Here is a 12,181-nt window from a genome sequence, read left to right on the forward strand (position 1 = left end):
TGGGACATTCTGGGGACACCGGGGACACTGGGACAGGGACACTGGGACATTCTGGGGACACTGGGACAGGGACACTGGGACATTTGGGGACACTGGGAGCCAGCAGGGAGGGGACAGGAGCCGGGGGGTGGCAGGGCCGGGGGAGGAAGGGGACACCGCGGGGGGGGGGGGGCCGGATCCCGGCGCCGCTTCCTGGAAGGAAAGAGCGGAAACGGGGCCGGGGCTGGAGCCGTTCCCACGGGGGGGGCGGGGCGGGACCCCCGGGGGGGGACACGGGGATGGGGGGACACCCGGGGGGGACACGGGGGGGGGGACACGGGGGGGGGACACCCGAGGGGGGCACGGGGGGGGGGCGGGACAGGACCCCCGAGGGGGGACACGGGGGGCCAGGACCCCCACGGGGGGGGGGGTCGCGGTGGCGCTGGCACCTCCCTGTGGGGACATGGGGGGGACACTGGGGGTCCCTCGGGGAGCGCACGGGTGGGGGAGGGGGGGGGACCCTCGGGAGGTGCCCCTGAAAAGGGGGAGGGGACAGGAGGGGACCCCCCCGACCCCCGTGCGAGGCTGGGCCGGGGGCGCGCAAATGGGGCCGGGGGCGTGCAAAGACGGGCGGGGGGCGCGCAAAGAGGGATCGGGGGCGCGCAGAGGGGCGGGGGGCGTGCAAAAGGGGGCGGGGGGCGCGCAGAGGGGGCCGGGGTCGGGGGCCTCGCCCGGCAGCCGCCGCATTCCAGCGCCGCTGATGCAACGGCGGCCGCGCAGCTGGGCCGGGCTCGGGGGGCTCGGGGGGCTCGGGGGGCTCGGGGGGGCTCGGGGGGGCTTGGGGGGCTCGGGGGGCTCGGGGGGGCTCGGGGAGCTCGCGGGGCTCGGGGGGGCTCGGGGGGCTGGGGGGGTTCGGGGGGCTCGGGGGGGCTCGGGGAGCTCGCGGGGCTCGGGGGAGCTGGGGGGGCTCGGGGGATCGGGGGGCTCGGGGGGCTCGGGGGGGCTCGGGGGGCTCGGGGGGGCTCGGGGAGCTCGCGGGGCTCGGGGGGGCTCGGGGGGCTGGGGGGGTTCGGGGGGCTCGGGGGGGCCCAGGTGACCGTGGGGACACCGCGGTCCCCCCAGGGACACCCCCAAGGGTGGTCGCGGGGGGGGTGGGTTTGTCCCCGCGTGTCCCCGCGGGTCCGTGCCCGCCGTGCCCGCGGTGGTGGCGCGGAGCCCGTGGGGACAATGGGGACGTTTCCGTGGCCGGGGGGGGGGAGCGGCGGGGGGCGGGGGGGGACAATGCGCTGGCGCCGGGGCCTTTCCTGCCCCGAACCGGCCCCGAACCGGCCCCGGGCACGCGCGGGGGGTGGCACCGGGAGCCGGGCGGTGGCACCGGGGTCCGGGCGGTGACACCGGGATCCGGGCGGTGACACCGGGATCCGGGCGGTGACACCGGGAGCCGGGCGGTGGCACCGGGATCCGGGCGGTGACACCGGGAGCCGGGCAGTGACACCGGGAGCCGGGCGGTGACACCGGGATCACTGCGGTGACACCGGGATCACTGTGGTGGCACCGGGATCCGGGCGGTGACACCGGGATCACTGTGGTGACACCGGGAGCCGGGCGGTGACACCGGGATCACTGTGGTGACACCGTGTCCCTGTGCACACCTGGCTGGTGACACGGTGGCCGCGTGCTGCGACACCGGGTGGTGACAGCGTGGCCGAGCGCAGGCGCGTGGCCTGGCTCTGTCCCCGCGTGTTCGCGCTCATCCCCGTGTCCCCAAATCCCCGTGACCCCAAATCCCCAAATCCCCGTGTCCCCACGTCCCCGTGTCCCCATCTCCTGCCTCAGTTTCCCCTCCTCCTCTGCCCCCCCCCCATTGTCCCCCCCCCACCCCAGGGGTCACCCCGGGGGTTCTGTCCCCACCTCCCCCAGCCCCATTTTGGGGACCCCCTCAGGGCCCCACGGCCGCCACCCCGGGGACCCCCCCCCTCCCCCGCCCCCTCTTTGGGGACCCCCCCGTTCCCGGCGGGGCTCTGAGTCACCGGGGGGGCCCCGGGGGGGCCGGGCCTGACTCACGCCCGCCGCCAGTCCCGGCTATAGCCCGTATATAGCCCGTCCCGTATATAGCCCGTATATAGCCCGGCTATAGCCCGTATATAGCCCGGCTATAGCCCGTATATAGCCCGGCTATAGCCCGGCCCGGCGGCGGGGCCGCGCCACCCCCCAGGGGGCTCCCCGGTGTGTCCCCCCCCCCCCCCCGGTGTCCCCCCGGTGTCCCCGGGGCGGGGGCGCGGGGGGGTCGGGGCTGGCCGGGAGCCCGGGCGGGCGCGGGGGGGGCGCGGGGGGGCCCCGGCACCGGCGCTTCCCAAAAAGGCGGCGGAGAACGAGGGGGGAGGGAGGGGGGCGAGCCCGGGGACACGGGGGGGACACGGGGGGGATGAGGGGGGGACACGGGGGGACACGGGAGGGACACGGGGGGGACACGGGGGGACACGGGGGGGGACACGGGGGAATGGGGGGGGACACGGGGGGACACGGGAGGGACACGGGGGGGACACGGGGGGACACGGGGGGGACACGGGGGGGACACGAGGGGGACACGAGGGGGACACGGGAGGGACACGGGGGGGACATGGAGGGGACACGGGGGGAACACGGGAGGGACACGAGGGGGACACGAGGGGGACACGGGGGGGACACGGGGGGGACACGAGGGGGACACGGGGGGACACGGGGGGACACGGGGGGACGACACGGGGGGGACACGGAGGGGACACGGGGGGGACACGGGGGAATGGGTGGGACACGGAGGGGACACGGGGGGACACGGGGGGGACACGGGGGGGGACACGGGGGGACACGGGGGGACACGGGGGGGACACGGGGGGACACGGGGGGGGGGATGAGGGGGACACGGGGGAATGGGGGGGGACACGGGGGGGACACGAGGGGGACACGGGAGGGACACGGAGGGGACACGGGGGAATGGGGGGGGACACGGGGGGGACACGGGGGGGACACGGGGGGGGACACGGGGGGGGGGACACGGGGGGGACACGGGGGGACATGGAGGGGACACAGGGGTGGCTGTGAGGGAACGTTCCGGGGACATGCGGGAACGGGGACACGGGACCCAAACGCGTGCTGGGTGTGGCCGTGTCCCCAAATCCCCGTGTCACCGTGTCCCCACACCCCGGTGTCCCCATATCCTTGTGTCACCGTGTCCCCAGGTCCCCCCATGTCCCCGTGTCCCCATGACCCCACATCTCTGTGTCCCCATGTCCCCACATCCTCTGTCCCTATGTCCCCAAGTCCCCATATCCTTGTGTCACCGTGTCCCCACATCCCTGTATCCCTGTGTCCCCATATCCTGGGTCCCCATGTCCCCATGTCCCCATATCCTGTGTCACTGTGTCCCCAGGTCCCAATAACCCCATGTCCCTGTGTCCCCATGTCCCCATATCCTGGGACCCCAAGTCCTCATATCCTGGGACCCCATATCCCTGTGTCCTCATGTCCCATGTCCCCATGTCCCTGTATCCCTGTGTCCCCGTATCCTGTGTCCCCAGGTCCCCATATCCTGGGTCCCCAGGTCCCCATATCCTGTGTCACTGTGTCCCCAGGTCCCTATAACCCTATGTCCCCATGTCCTGATGTCCCCATGTCCCCAAGTCCCTGTGTCCCCATGACCCCACATCCCTGTATCCCTGTGTCCCCATATCCTGGGTCCCCAAGTCCCCATGTCCCCATATCCTGTGTCACTGTGTCCCCATGTCCTGATGTCCCCATGTCCTGATGTCCCCAAGTCCCTGTGTCCCCATGACCCCACATCCCTGTATCCCTGTGTCCCCATATCCTGGGTCCCCAAGTCCCCATGTCCCCATATCCTGTGTCACTGTGTCCCCATGTCCTGATGTCCCCATGTCCTGATGTCCCCAAGTCCCTGTGTCCCCATGTCCCCACATCCTGTGTCCCCATGACCCCACATCCCATGTCCCCGTGTCCCCGTGTCCCCATATCCCATGTCCCCGTGTCCCTCTGTCCCCATGACCCCACATCCCGTGTCCCTGTGTCCCCATGTCCCCACATCCCGTGTCCCCGTGTCCCCGTGTCCCTCTGTCCCCATGTCCCCACCCCCCATTTGGGGTCACCCCCCCCCTCACATTTTGGGGCTGAATCCCGGGATTTCCCCGCTGGGATTTGGGGTTTTGGGGTGTTCCTCGTTCTCCTCACAGATCCCAACCTGGGCCACCCCAAAATCCGGGATCCCCATCCCTGCCCAGGCCCGGAACCGGAAAAGAGATTAAAAAAAAAACCCCAAAACCCTGGGATGAGGCCAAAAAACCCGGGAAATCACCCCAAAAAAAAACCCAAAAACCCTGGGATGAGACCAAAAAACCCGGGAAATCACCCCAAAAAAAAAACCCCAAAAACCCTGGGATGAGGCCAAAAAACCCGGGAAATCACCCCAAAAAAAATACCCCCAAAAACCCTGGGATGAGGCCAAAAAACCCGGGAAATCACCCCCCAAAAAAAAAACCCCAAAACCCTGGGATGAGGCCAAAAAACCCGGGAAATCACCCCCAAAAAAAAACCCCCAAAAACCCTGGGATGAGGCCAAAAAACCCGGGAAATCACCCCCAAAAAAAAACCCCAAAAACCCTGGGATGAGGCCAAAAAACCCGGGAAATCACCCCAAAAAAAAAACCCCAAAAACCCTGGGATGAGACCAAAAAACCCGGGAAATCACCCCAAAAAAAAAACCCCAAAAACCCTGGGATGAGGCCAAAAAACCCGGGAAATCACCCCAAAAAAAAAACCCCAAAAACCCTGGGATGAGGCCAAAAAACCCGGGAAATCACCCCAAAAAAAACCCCAAAAACCAGCGCAGAATTCCCTCCGGGATTTGGGGACAGCAAAGGTGACCTGGGATGGCAGCAGCGGGACCCGAGAGGGAAAAACACCAGAAAAAAATATAAAATAAATAAAATTTGGGTGGAAAAGCGGGAACCGCCTGTTTTTTCCCACACGATTCCATTTTCCAGCCCCCGCCCGGATCCTCCCTGGCAGGAAAACTCCAGGGAGAGAGGTCAGGAAAAAAAGTGGAAAAAAAAGCTGGAAAAAGTGGGAAAAAAAGTGGAAAAAAAGCTGAAAAAAAGCTGAAAATAAACTTGGAAAATCTGGGAAAAAAGCTGGAAAAACTGGGGAAAAAACTGGGAAAAAAAAAACTGAAAAAAAAGCTGGGAAAATCTGGGAAAAAGCGGAAAAAGGGGGAAAAAAGCTGAAAAAAAGAGCTGAAAAAAAGGCTGAGAAAAGCTGGAAAAAATCTGGAAAGAAACTGGGAAAAAGCAGAAAAAAAGCGGGAAAAAATACCCAAAAAAAGCTGGAAAAAAATGGGAAAAAAGCAGAAAAAAGCGGAAAAAAAACCGGGGAAAAAACCCAAAAAAAAAGCTGGAAAAAAATGGAAAAAAAGCAGAAAAAAGCGGAAAAAAACCCGGGAAAAAACCCCAAAAAAAGCTGGAAAAAAACCGGAAAAAAGCAGAAAAAAGTTGGAAAGAAAGCGGGAAAATCCCTGCTGGAGCTGGGTGGGATTTGGGCTGGATAAATTTTGGGCTGGATAAATTTTGGGCCGGATAAATTTTGGGCTGGATAAATTTTGGGCTGGATAAATTTTGGGCCGAATAAATTTTGGGATTGATGAATTTTGGGGATGGATAAAATCCCAAACATCTGGAACATCGCGCTTCTCCACCTGGAGCTGCCAGGGGGTGGAAAAATCCCTCCCCCCCCTACAAAAAATGGTTTGAAAAGGGAATTTTTTGGGAAAAAAAAAAAAACCCCGAGCGGGATAAATCCAAGAGGGGGAAGGGAAAGTTTGGGATGGGGAATGAGGAAAAAGGGACGGGAGGCGCAGCTGTTCCAGATGTTGGGATCGGGGGGGTGGGGAAATTCCCGGAATTCTCCCAAATTCCAGAGATTTCCGCGCCTCCCTGGGGGTGAACCCCTGGAAAAATGGGGGGAAAAGGGATAAAATGAGGTTTTTGGGGTTTTTTTTTCCCAGCCCAAAGGGAAGGGGGCGGATCCCGGAGCCGGGGGCGGCGGTGCTGATGACACAGAAATTCCCATTTCCGACTTTTTCCGCCCCAAATCCGGCGGCTCCGAGCGGGGAGGAGGAAAAGGCGGAGAGATCCCGGGGGAGGGGGAAAAGGAGGGGTTTGGGGGGAAAAAGGAGGAATTTGGGGGGGAAAAGGAGGGGTTTGGGGGGAAAAAGGAGGAATTTGGGGAAAAAAGGAGGAATTTGGGGGGAAAAAGGAGGAATTTGGGGAAAAGGGGAGGAATTTGGGGGGAAAATGGAATTTGGAGGAGGAATTTGGGGGGAAAAAAAGGAATTTGGGGGAGGAATTTGGGGGAAAAAAAGGAATTTGGGGAGAAAAAGGAGGAATTTGGGGGGGAAAAGGAGGAATTTGGGGGAGGAATTTGGGGAGAAAAAGGAGGAATTTGGGGAAAAAAGGAGGAATTTGGGGGAGGAATTTGGGGGGAAAAAGGAATTTGGGGGAGGAAATTGGGGGAAAAGAGGAGGAATTTGGGGGAAAAGGAGGAATTTGGGGGGGAAAAGGAGGAATTTGGGGGAGGAATTTGGGGAGAAAAAGGAGGAATTTGGGGAAAAAAGGAGGAATTTGGGGGGAAAAAGGAGGAATTTGGGGGAGGGGGAAAAAGGAGGGGTTTGGGGGGAAAAAGAAGGAATTTGGGGGAAAAAAAGGAATTTGGGGGAGGAATTTGGGGGGAAAATGGAATTTGGGGGAGGAAATTGGGGAAAAGAGGAGGAATTTGGGGGAGGAATTTGGGGAGAAAAAGGAGGAATTTGGGGTGAAAGAGGAAGAATTTGGGGGGAAAAAAGGAGGAATTTGGTGGAAAAGGGGAGGAATTTGAGGGGAAAAGATGAGGAATTTTGGGAAAAAATGAAGAATTTGGGGGAAAGAGGAGGAATTTTGGGGACAAAAGATGAATTTGGGGAGGAGGAGGAATTTGGGGTGAAAGAGGAGGAATTTGGGGAGGGGGAGCGGGGATTTCTCCTCTCCCGGGGGGTCCCGGGGGGGTCCCAGGGACGCTCTGTGACAATTCTTGGGAAGGATTCCCAGGGGGAGGGGGTGGGGACCCCCCCGGTTGTCCCCAGGGTGGGGTCCCCCCCTTGTCCCCTCCCCCCAGGGCGGGGTCCCCCCCTTGTCCCCTCCCCCCAGGGTGGGGTCCCCCCCTTGTCCCCTCCCCCCAGGGCGGGGTCCCCTGTCCCAGTGCCCCGAGGAGGGGGGAGGGGGGAGGGGTTTGCGCAAGAGGCCCCAAAATACCCCCCCCCCCCGGGATCCCAAAATTCCTCCCGGGAGCGGCGGATCGGGGGGAAAGGGAATGTGGGGGTGGGGACAGCGGGGGGTGACAGGGGGGACACCGGGGGGACACCGGGAGGTGACAGGGGTGACACCGGGGGACACCGGGGGTGGGGACAGGACAGGGGGGACACCGGGAGGTGATAGGGGGGACACCGGGGGGACACCGAGGGGACACCGGAGGTGGGGACAGGACACAGGGGGTGGCAGAGGTGACACCGGGGGGACACCGAGGGGACACAGGGGGTGGCAGAGGTGACACCGGGGGGACACCGGGGGGACACCGGGAGGTGACAGGACACCGGGGATGGCAGAGGTGACACCGAGGGGACACCGAGGGGACACCGGGGGGACACCGGGGGGTGACAGGACCAACCCAGCGAGGAGCACAGGTCCCCGCCGTCCCCCCCGCGCGGGGGTGGCCCTGTCCCCACCCCGAGTGTCGCCTGTCGCCTCCCCCCAGGGCTGAGGTGACACCGCGAGGGCTCGTGGCGATTTTATTTATTAAAACATGGAAAAGCCGGGGGGGCCCCCCCAGCTCCGAGCCCCCGCCCGGCCCCCGGGACCCCCCGGGCCCCTCCCGATGTCCCCGGCCGGGGCCGTGATGTCCCCAAGCGGGGCCCGGCTGTCCCCGGCCGGGCTCGCGCTGTCCCCAGGCGGGCTGTGGCTGTCCCCAGGCGGGCTGTGGCTGTCCCCAGGCGGGCTGTGGCTGTCGCCGGCCGGGATTTCCTCGGTGACAGCCCCTCCGGGGGGGTGGCGGGGTCGGGGCTGGGGGCGACAAGGGCGGGGTCAGTTCAGGTGCCCTGGTGGGGACACCTGGGGACACTCACACACACCTGGGGACACCTGGGGACACTCACAGACCTGAGTGTGACACCTGGGGACACTCACACACACCTGGGGACACTCACACACACCTGGGGACAGTCACAGACCTGAGTATGGCACTTGGGGACACTCACACACACCTGGGGACACTCACACACACCCGGGGACACTGACACACCCCCGAGGGAGACACCTGGGGACACTGACACACCTGGGGACACTCACACACACCTGAGTGTGGCACTTGGGGACACTCACACACACCTGGGGACACTCACACACACCCGGGGACACTGACACACCCCCCAATGTGACACCCGGGGACACTGACACAGCCCCGAGTGGCACCCGGCGGTGCCACCCCTGTCCCCAGGGCTCCCACCTGTGGCAGGGGACGGGCAGGTCCCCCTTGGTGACCTGGAGGATGAACGGGGGGGGCTCCTCCAGCTCCAGCTCGCTCAGCTCTGCACAGGGGACACGGTGGGGACACGATGGGGACACGACAGGGACCCGTGCCAGCCCCTGGGGACACCGCGGGGCTCTGGGGACCCTCACCTGCGTCCCAGTCCTCCCGGCACGGGGGGGGCTGCCAGCTCTGGGGGGGCTGCCAGGCTGCTCTGGGGGCGTCCTCGGGGTCTGCGGGGACAGAGAGGCGGTGGGGACACCTGGGGACACCTGGGGACACCTGGGGACACACCTGGGGACATCTGGGGACACCTGGGGACATCTGGGGACACCTGGGGACACACCTGGGGACATCTGGGGACACCTGGGGACACACCTGGGGACAGCCAGGAACACCTGGGGACAGCTGGGGACACACCTGGGGACAGCTGGGGACACCTGAGGACAGCCAGGAACACCTGGGGACAGCTGGGGACAGCTGGGGACACCTGGGGACACACCTGGGGACATCTGGGGACACCTGAGGACAGCCAGGAACACCTGGGGACAGCTGGGGACAGCTGGGGACACCCCTGGAGACACCTGTCTAGAACCCAGTCTAGAGCCCGATCCGGAACCGAGTCTAGAACCGAGTCTAGAACCGCTCTAGAACCCGATCTAGAACCGAGTCTAGAACCGCTCTAGAACCCGATCTAGAACCGAGTCTAGAATCGCTCTAGAACCGAGTCTAGAACCCAGTCTAGAACCCAGTCTAGAACCCGACCTAGAGCCCAGTCTAGAGCCCAGTCTGGAACACACCTGGGGACACCTGGGGACACCCTGGAGACACCTGGGGACATCTGGGGACACCTTTGGGAACACCTGGGGACACTTTTGGGAACAGTTTTGGGAACACCTGGGGACACGTGGGAACACTTTTGGGGACACCTTTGGGGACACCTTTGAGGACACCTTTGGGGACACTTTTGGGGACACCTTTGAGGACCCCTGGGGACACTTTTGGGGACCCCTGGGGACCCTTTCGGGGCCAGCCCGGTACCTGGGGGCAGCTCGAGCGGCAGTTTGTCGGGGCAGGAGGTGACGTGGCTGCGCAGGTGCGCGTGGGGGACGCGGTGTCGCGCGTTGAAGGGACACGTGGCCAAGGTGCGGGACACCTGCGGGTTGTTCTGGGGGGGGAGCCCAAATCTGACCCCACAGACCCCGACCCCAAACTGCTGCGGACCCCAAAACACACCCGGACCCCAAAACACACCCGGGCCCCAAAACCCACCCGGGCCCCAAAACACACCCGGGCCCCAAAATCCACCCGGACCCCAAAACACACCCGGACCCCAAAACACACCCGGACCCCAAAACCCACCCCGACCCCAAAACACACCCTGACCCCAAAACACACCCGGACCCCAAAACACACCCACACCCCAAAACACACCCGGACCCCAAAACCCACCCGGACCCCAAAACACACCCAGACCCCAAAACCCACCCGGACCCCAAAACACACCCAGACCCCAAAACACACCCGGGCCCCAAAACACACCCACACCCCAAAACACACCCCGACCCCAAAACTCACCCGGACCCCAAAACACACCCGGCCCCTCACAGACCCCACACACCCCCGGCAGGTCCCGCCCGTTTCCGGTGTCCCCTCCCATGTCCTGGTGTCCCATCCCTGATGTCCCCCACATCCTGATGTCCCCACCCCGTGTCCCGATGTCCCCCCATTCCCAATGTCCCCCCCATGTCCCGGTGTCCCCTCCATGTCCCGGTGTCCCCCCCGGTTCCCGATGTCCCCCCCCACATCCCGATGTCCCATCCCCGATGTCCCCCCGTTCCCGGTGTCCCCTCCACATCCCGATGTCCCCCCTCCATGTCCCGGTGTCCCCCCCGGTTCCTGATGTCCCCCCTCCATGTCCCGGTGTCCCCCCCGTGTCCCGGTGTCCCCCCTCCCCATCCCGGTGTCCCATCCCCGATGCCCCCCACCCCTGTCCCGCTGTCCCCCCGGTCCCTCTGTCCCCCCATGTCCCCCTGTCCCCCCCCGTCCCGATGTCCCCCCCATGTCCCGGTGTCCCCCCCATGTCCCGATGTCCCGCCCCGGTCCCGATGTCCCCCCCCCCATGTCCCGGTCTTCCCCCCGGTTCCTGATGTCCCCTCCCCGGTTCCCGGTGTCCCCCCCCGTCCCCCCTGTCCCGATGTCCCCCCCGTGTCCCGGTGTCCCCCCCTGTCCCCCGTGTCCCGGTGTCCCCCCCTGTCCCCCATGTCCCGGTGTCCCCCCCTGTCCCCCCCCCGTGTCCCGATGTCCCCCCCCTGTCCCGGTGTCCCCCCCTGTCCCCCATGTCCCGGTGTCCCCCGCTGTCCCCCCCCCGGTCCCGGTGTCCCCGCGCACCTGCTGGCACCGCACCAGGTGATAGGGCAGGCGGGACACGCGCACCTGGTGGCTCCGGTCGTACGGGCACTGCACGAGCGCGTCGGGCTCCATGGCACCGGTACCGCCGGGTTCGGGCCGGTACCGCCGGGCTCGGGCCGGGACCGCCGGGTTCGGATCGGTACCGCCGGGTTCGGGCCGGGACCGCCGGGTTCGGGCCGAGACCGCCGGGCTCGGATCGGTACCGCCGGGTTCGGATCGGTACCGCCGGGTTCGGGTCGGTACCGCCGGGTTCGGGCCGGTACCGCCGGGCTCGGGCACCGGTACCGCCGGGTTCGGGCCGGTACCGCCGGGCTCGGACCGGTACCGCCGGGTTCGGACCGGGACCGCCGGGTTCGGATCGGTACCGCCGGGCTCGGATCGGTACCGCCGGGTTCGGGCCGGGACCGCTTCTGTCCCACCGGCAGCGGTTCGGTCTCAGCGGTCCCGGTTCTGTCCCACCAGTCCCGGTTTGGTCACGATTCGGTCCCGGTTCGGTCCCAGCGGTTCCAGTTCGGTCCCGGTTCGGTCCCAGCGGTCCCAGCGGTGCCGGTTCAGTCCCAGCGGTCCCAGCGGTGCCGGTTTGGTCCCGGTTCAGTCCCAGCGGTGCCGGTTCGGTCCCGGTTCGGTCCCAGCGGTGCCGGTTTGGTCCCGGTTCAGTCCCAGCGGTGCCGGTTCGGTCCCGGTTCGGTCCCAGCGGTGCCGGTTCGGTGCCGGTTCGGTCCCAGCGGTGCCGGTTCGGTCCCGGTTCGGTCCCAGCGGTCCCAGCGGTGCTGGTTTGGTCCCGGTTCGGTGCCAGCGGTGCCGGTTCGGTCCCGGTTCGGTGCCAGCGGTGCCGGTTCGGTGCCGGTTCAGTCCCAGCGGTCCCAGCGGTGCTGGTTTGGTCCCGGTTCGGTGCCAGCGGTGCCGGTTCTGCCCTGGTTCGGTGCCGGTTCTGCCCTGGTTCGGTGCCGGTTCGGTGCCGGTTCCGTCCCTCGCAAGCGTCGCCGTTAGAGCAACAACGGGCGCTGCTTCCGGTCCTCCGGGCCGCTGGGGGGCGCCGCGGCGCCGTCGTCATGGCAACGGCGTGGCGGGAAAATTTGGGCTGAGTAGGCCCAGATTGGGGCAAATAAACCCAGATTGGGGTAAATAAACCCAGATTGGGGTAAATTAACCCAGATTGGGGTAAATAAACCCAGATTGGGGTAAATAGGCC

At 65.3% G+C, this 12,181-nt stretch overlaps 1 protein-coding gene across 2 annotated transcripts; it reads right to left on the bottom strand.

Moving 5' to 3' along the window:
* Positions 1 to 7,842: 7,842 nt before the first annotated feature.
* GTSF1 (gametocyte specific factor 1) lies at positions 7,843 to 11,240 on the bottom strand. Of its 2 annotated transcripts, none has more exons than XM_086870449.1 (5): positions 11,014 to 11,240; positions 9,619 to 9,745; positions 8,730 to 8,810; positions 8,557 to 8,638; positions 7,843 to 8,114 (listed from the first exon to the last, which is right to left on the bottom strand). In XM_086870449.1, exons 1-5 carry the CDS (start codon positions 11,059 to 11,061, stop codon positions 7,844 to 7,846), a joined length of 609 nt encoding a protein of 202 aa, XP_086726575.1. In that variant the 5' UTR covers positions 11,062 to 11,240; the 3' UTR covers position 7,843. The 2 variants fall into 2 exon arrangements, with proteins under 2 accessions (XP_086726575.1, XP_086726573.1); XM_086870447.1 differs by having other exon boundaries at positions 10,969 to 11,240.
* Between the last annotated feature and the right edge of the window lie 941 nt (positions 11,241 to 12,181).

Source organism: Cyanistes caeruleus, chromosome 32, assembly GCF_971803275.1.
Source record: "Cyanistes caeruleus chromosome 32, bCyaCae1.hap1.1, whole genome shotgun sequence".
NCBI classification, from domain to species: Eukaryota; Metazoa; Chordata; class Aves; order Passeriformes; family Paridae; genus Cyanistes; species Cyanistes caeruleus.

Coding starts and splice junctions, on each gene's coding strand:
- GTSF1 (XM_086870447.1), bottom strand. CDS start 11,061: ATGGAGCCCGACGCGCTCGTGCAGTGCCCGTACGACCGGAGCCACCAG. Junction 8,639..8,729: donor CCGGGAGGACTGGGACGCAG/GTGAGGGTCCCC, acceptor TCCCCTGTGCAG/AGCTGAGCGAGCTGGAGCTG. Junction 8,115..8,556: donor CTGCCCGTCCCCTGCCACAG/GTGGGAGCCCTG, acceptor TGTCGCCCCCAG/CCCCGACCCCGCCACCCCCC.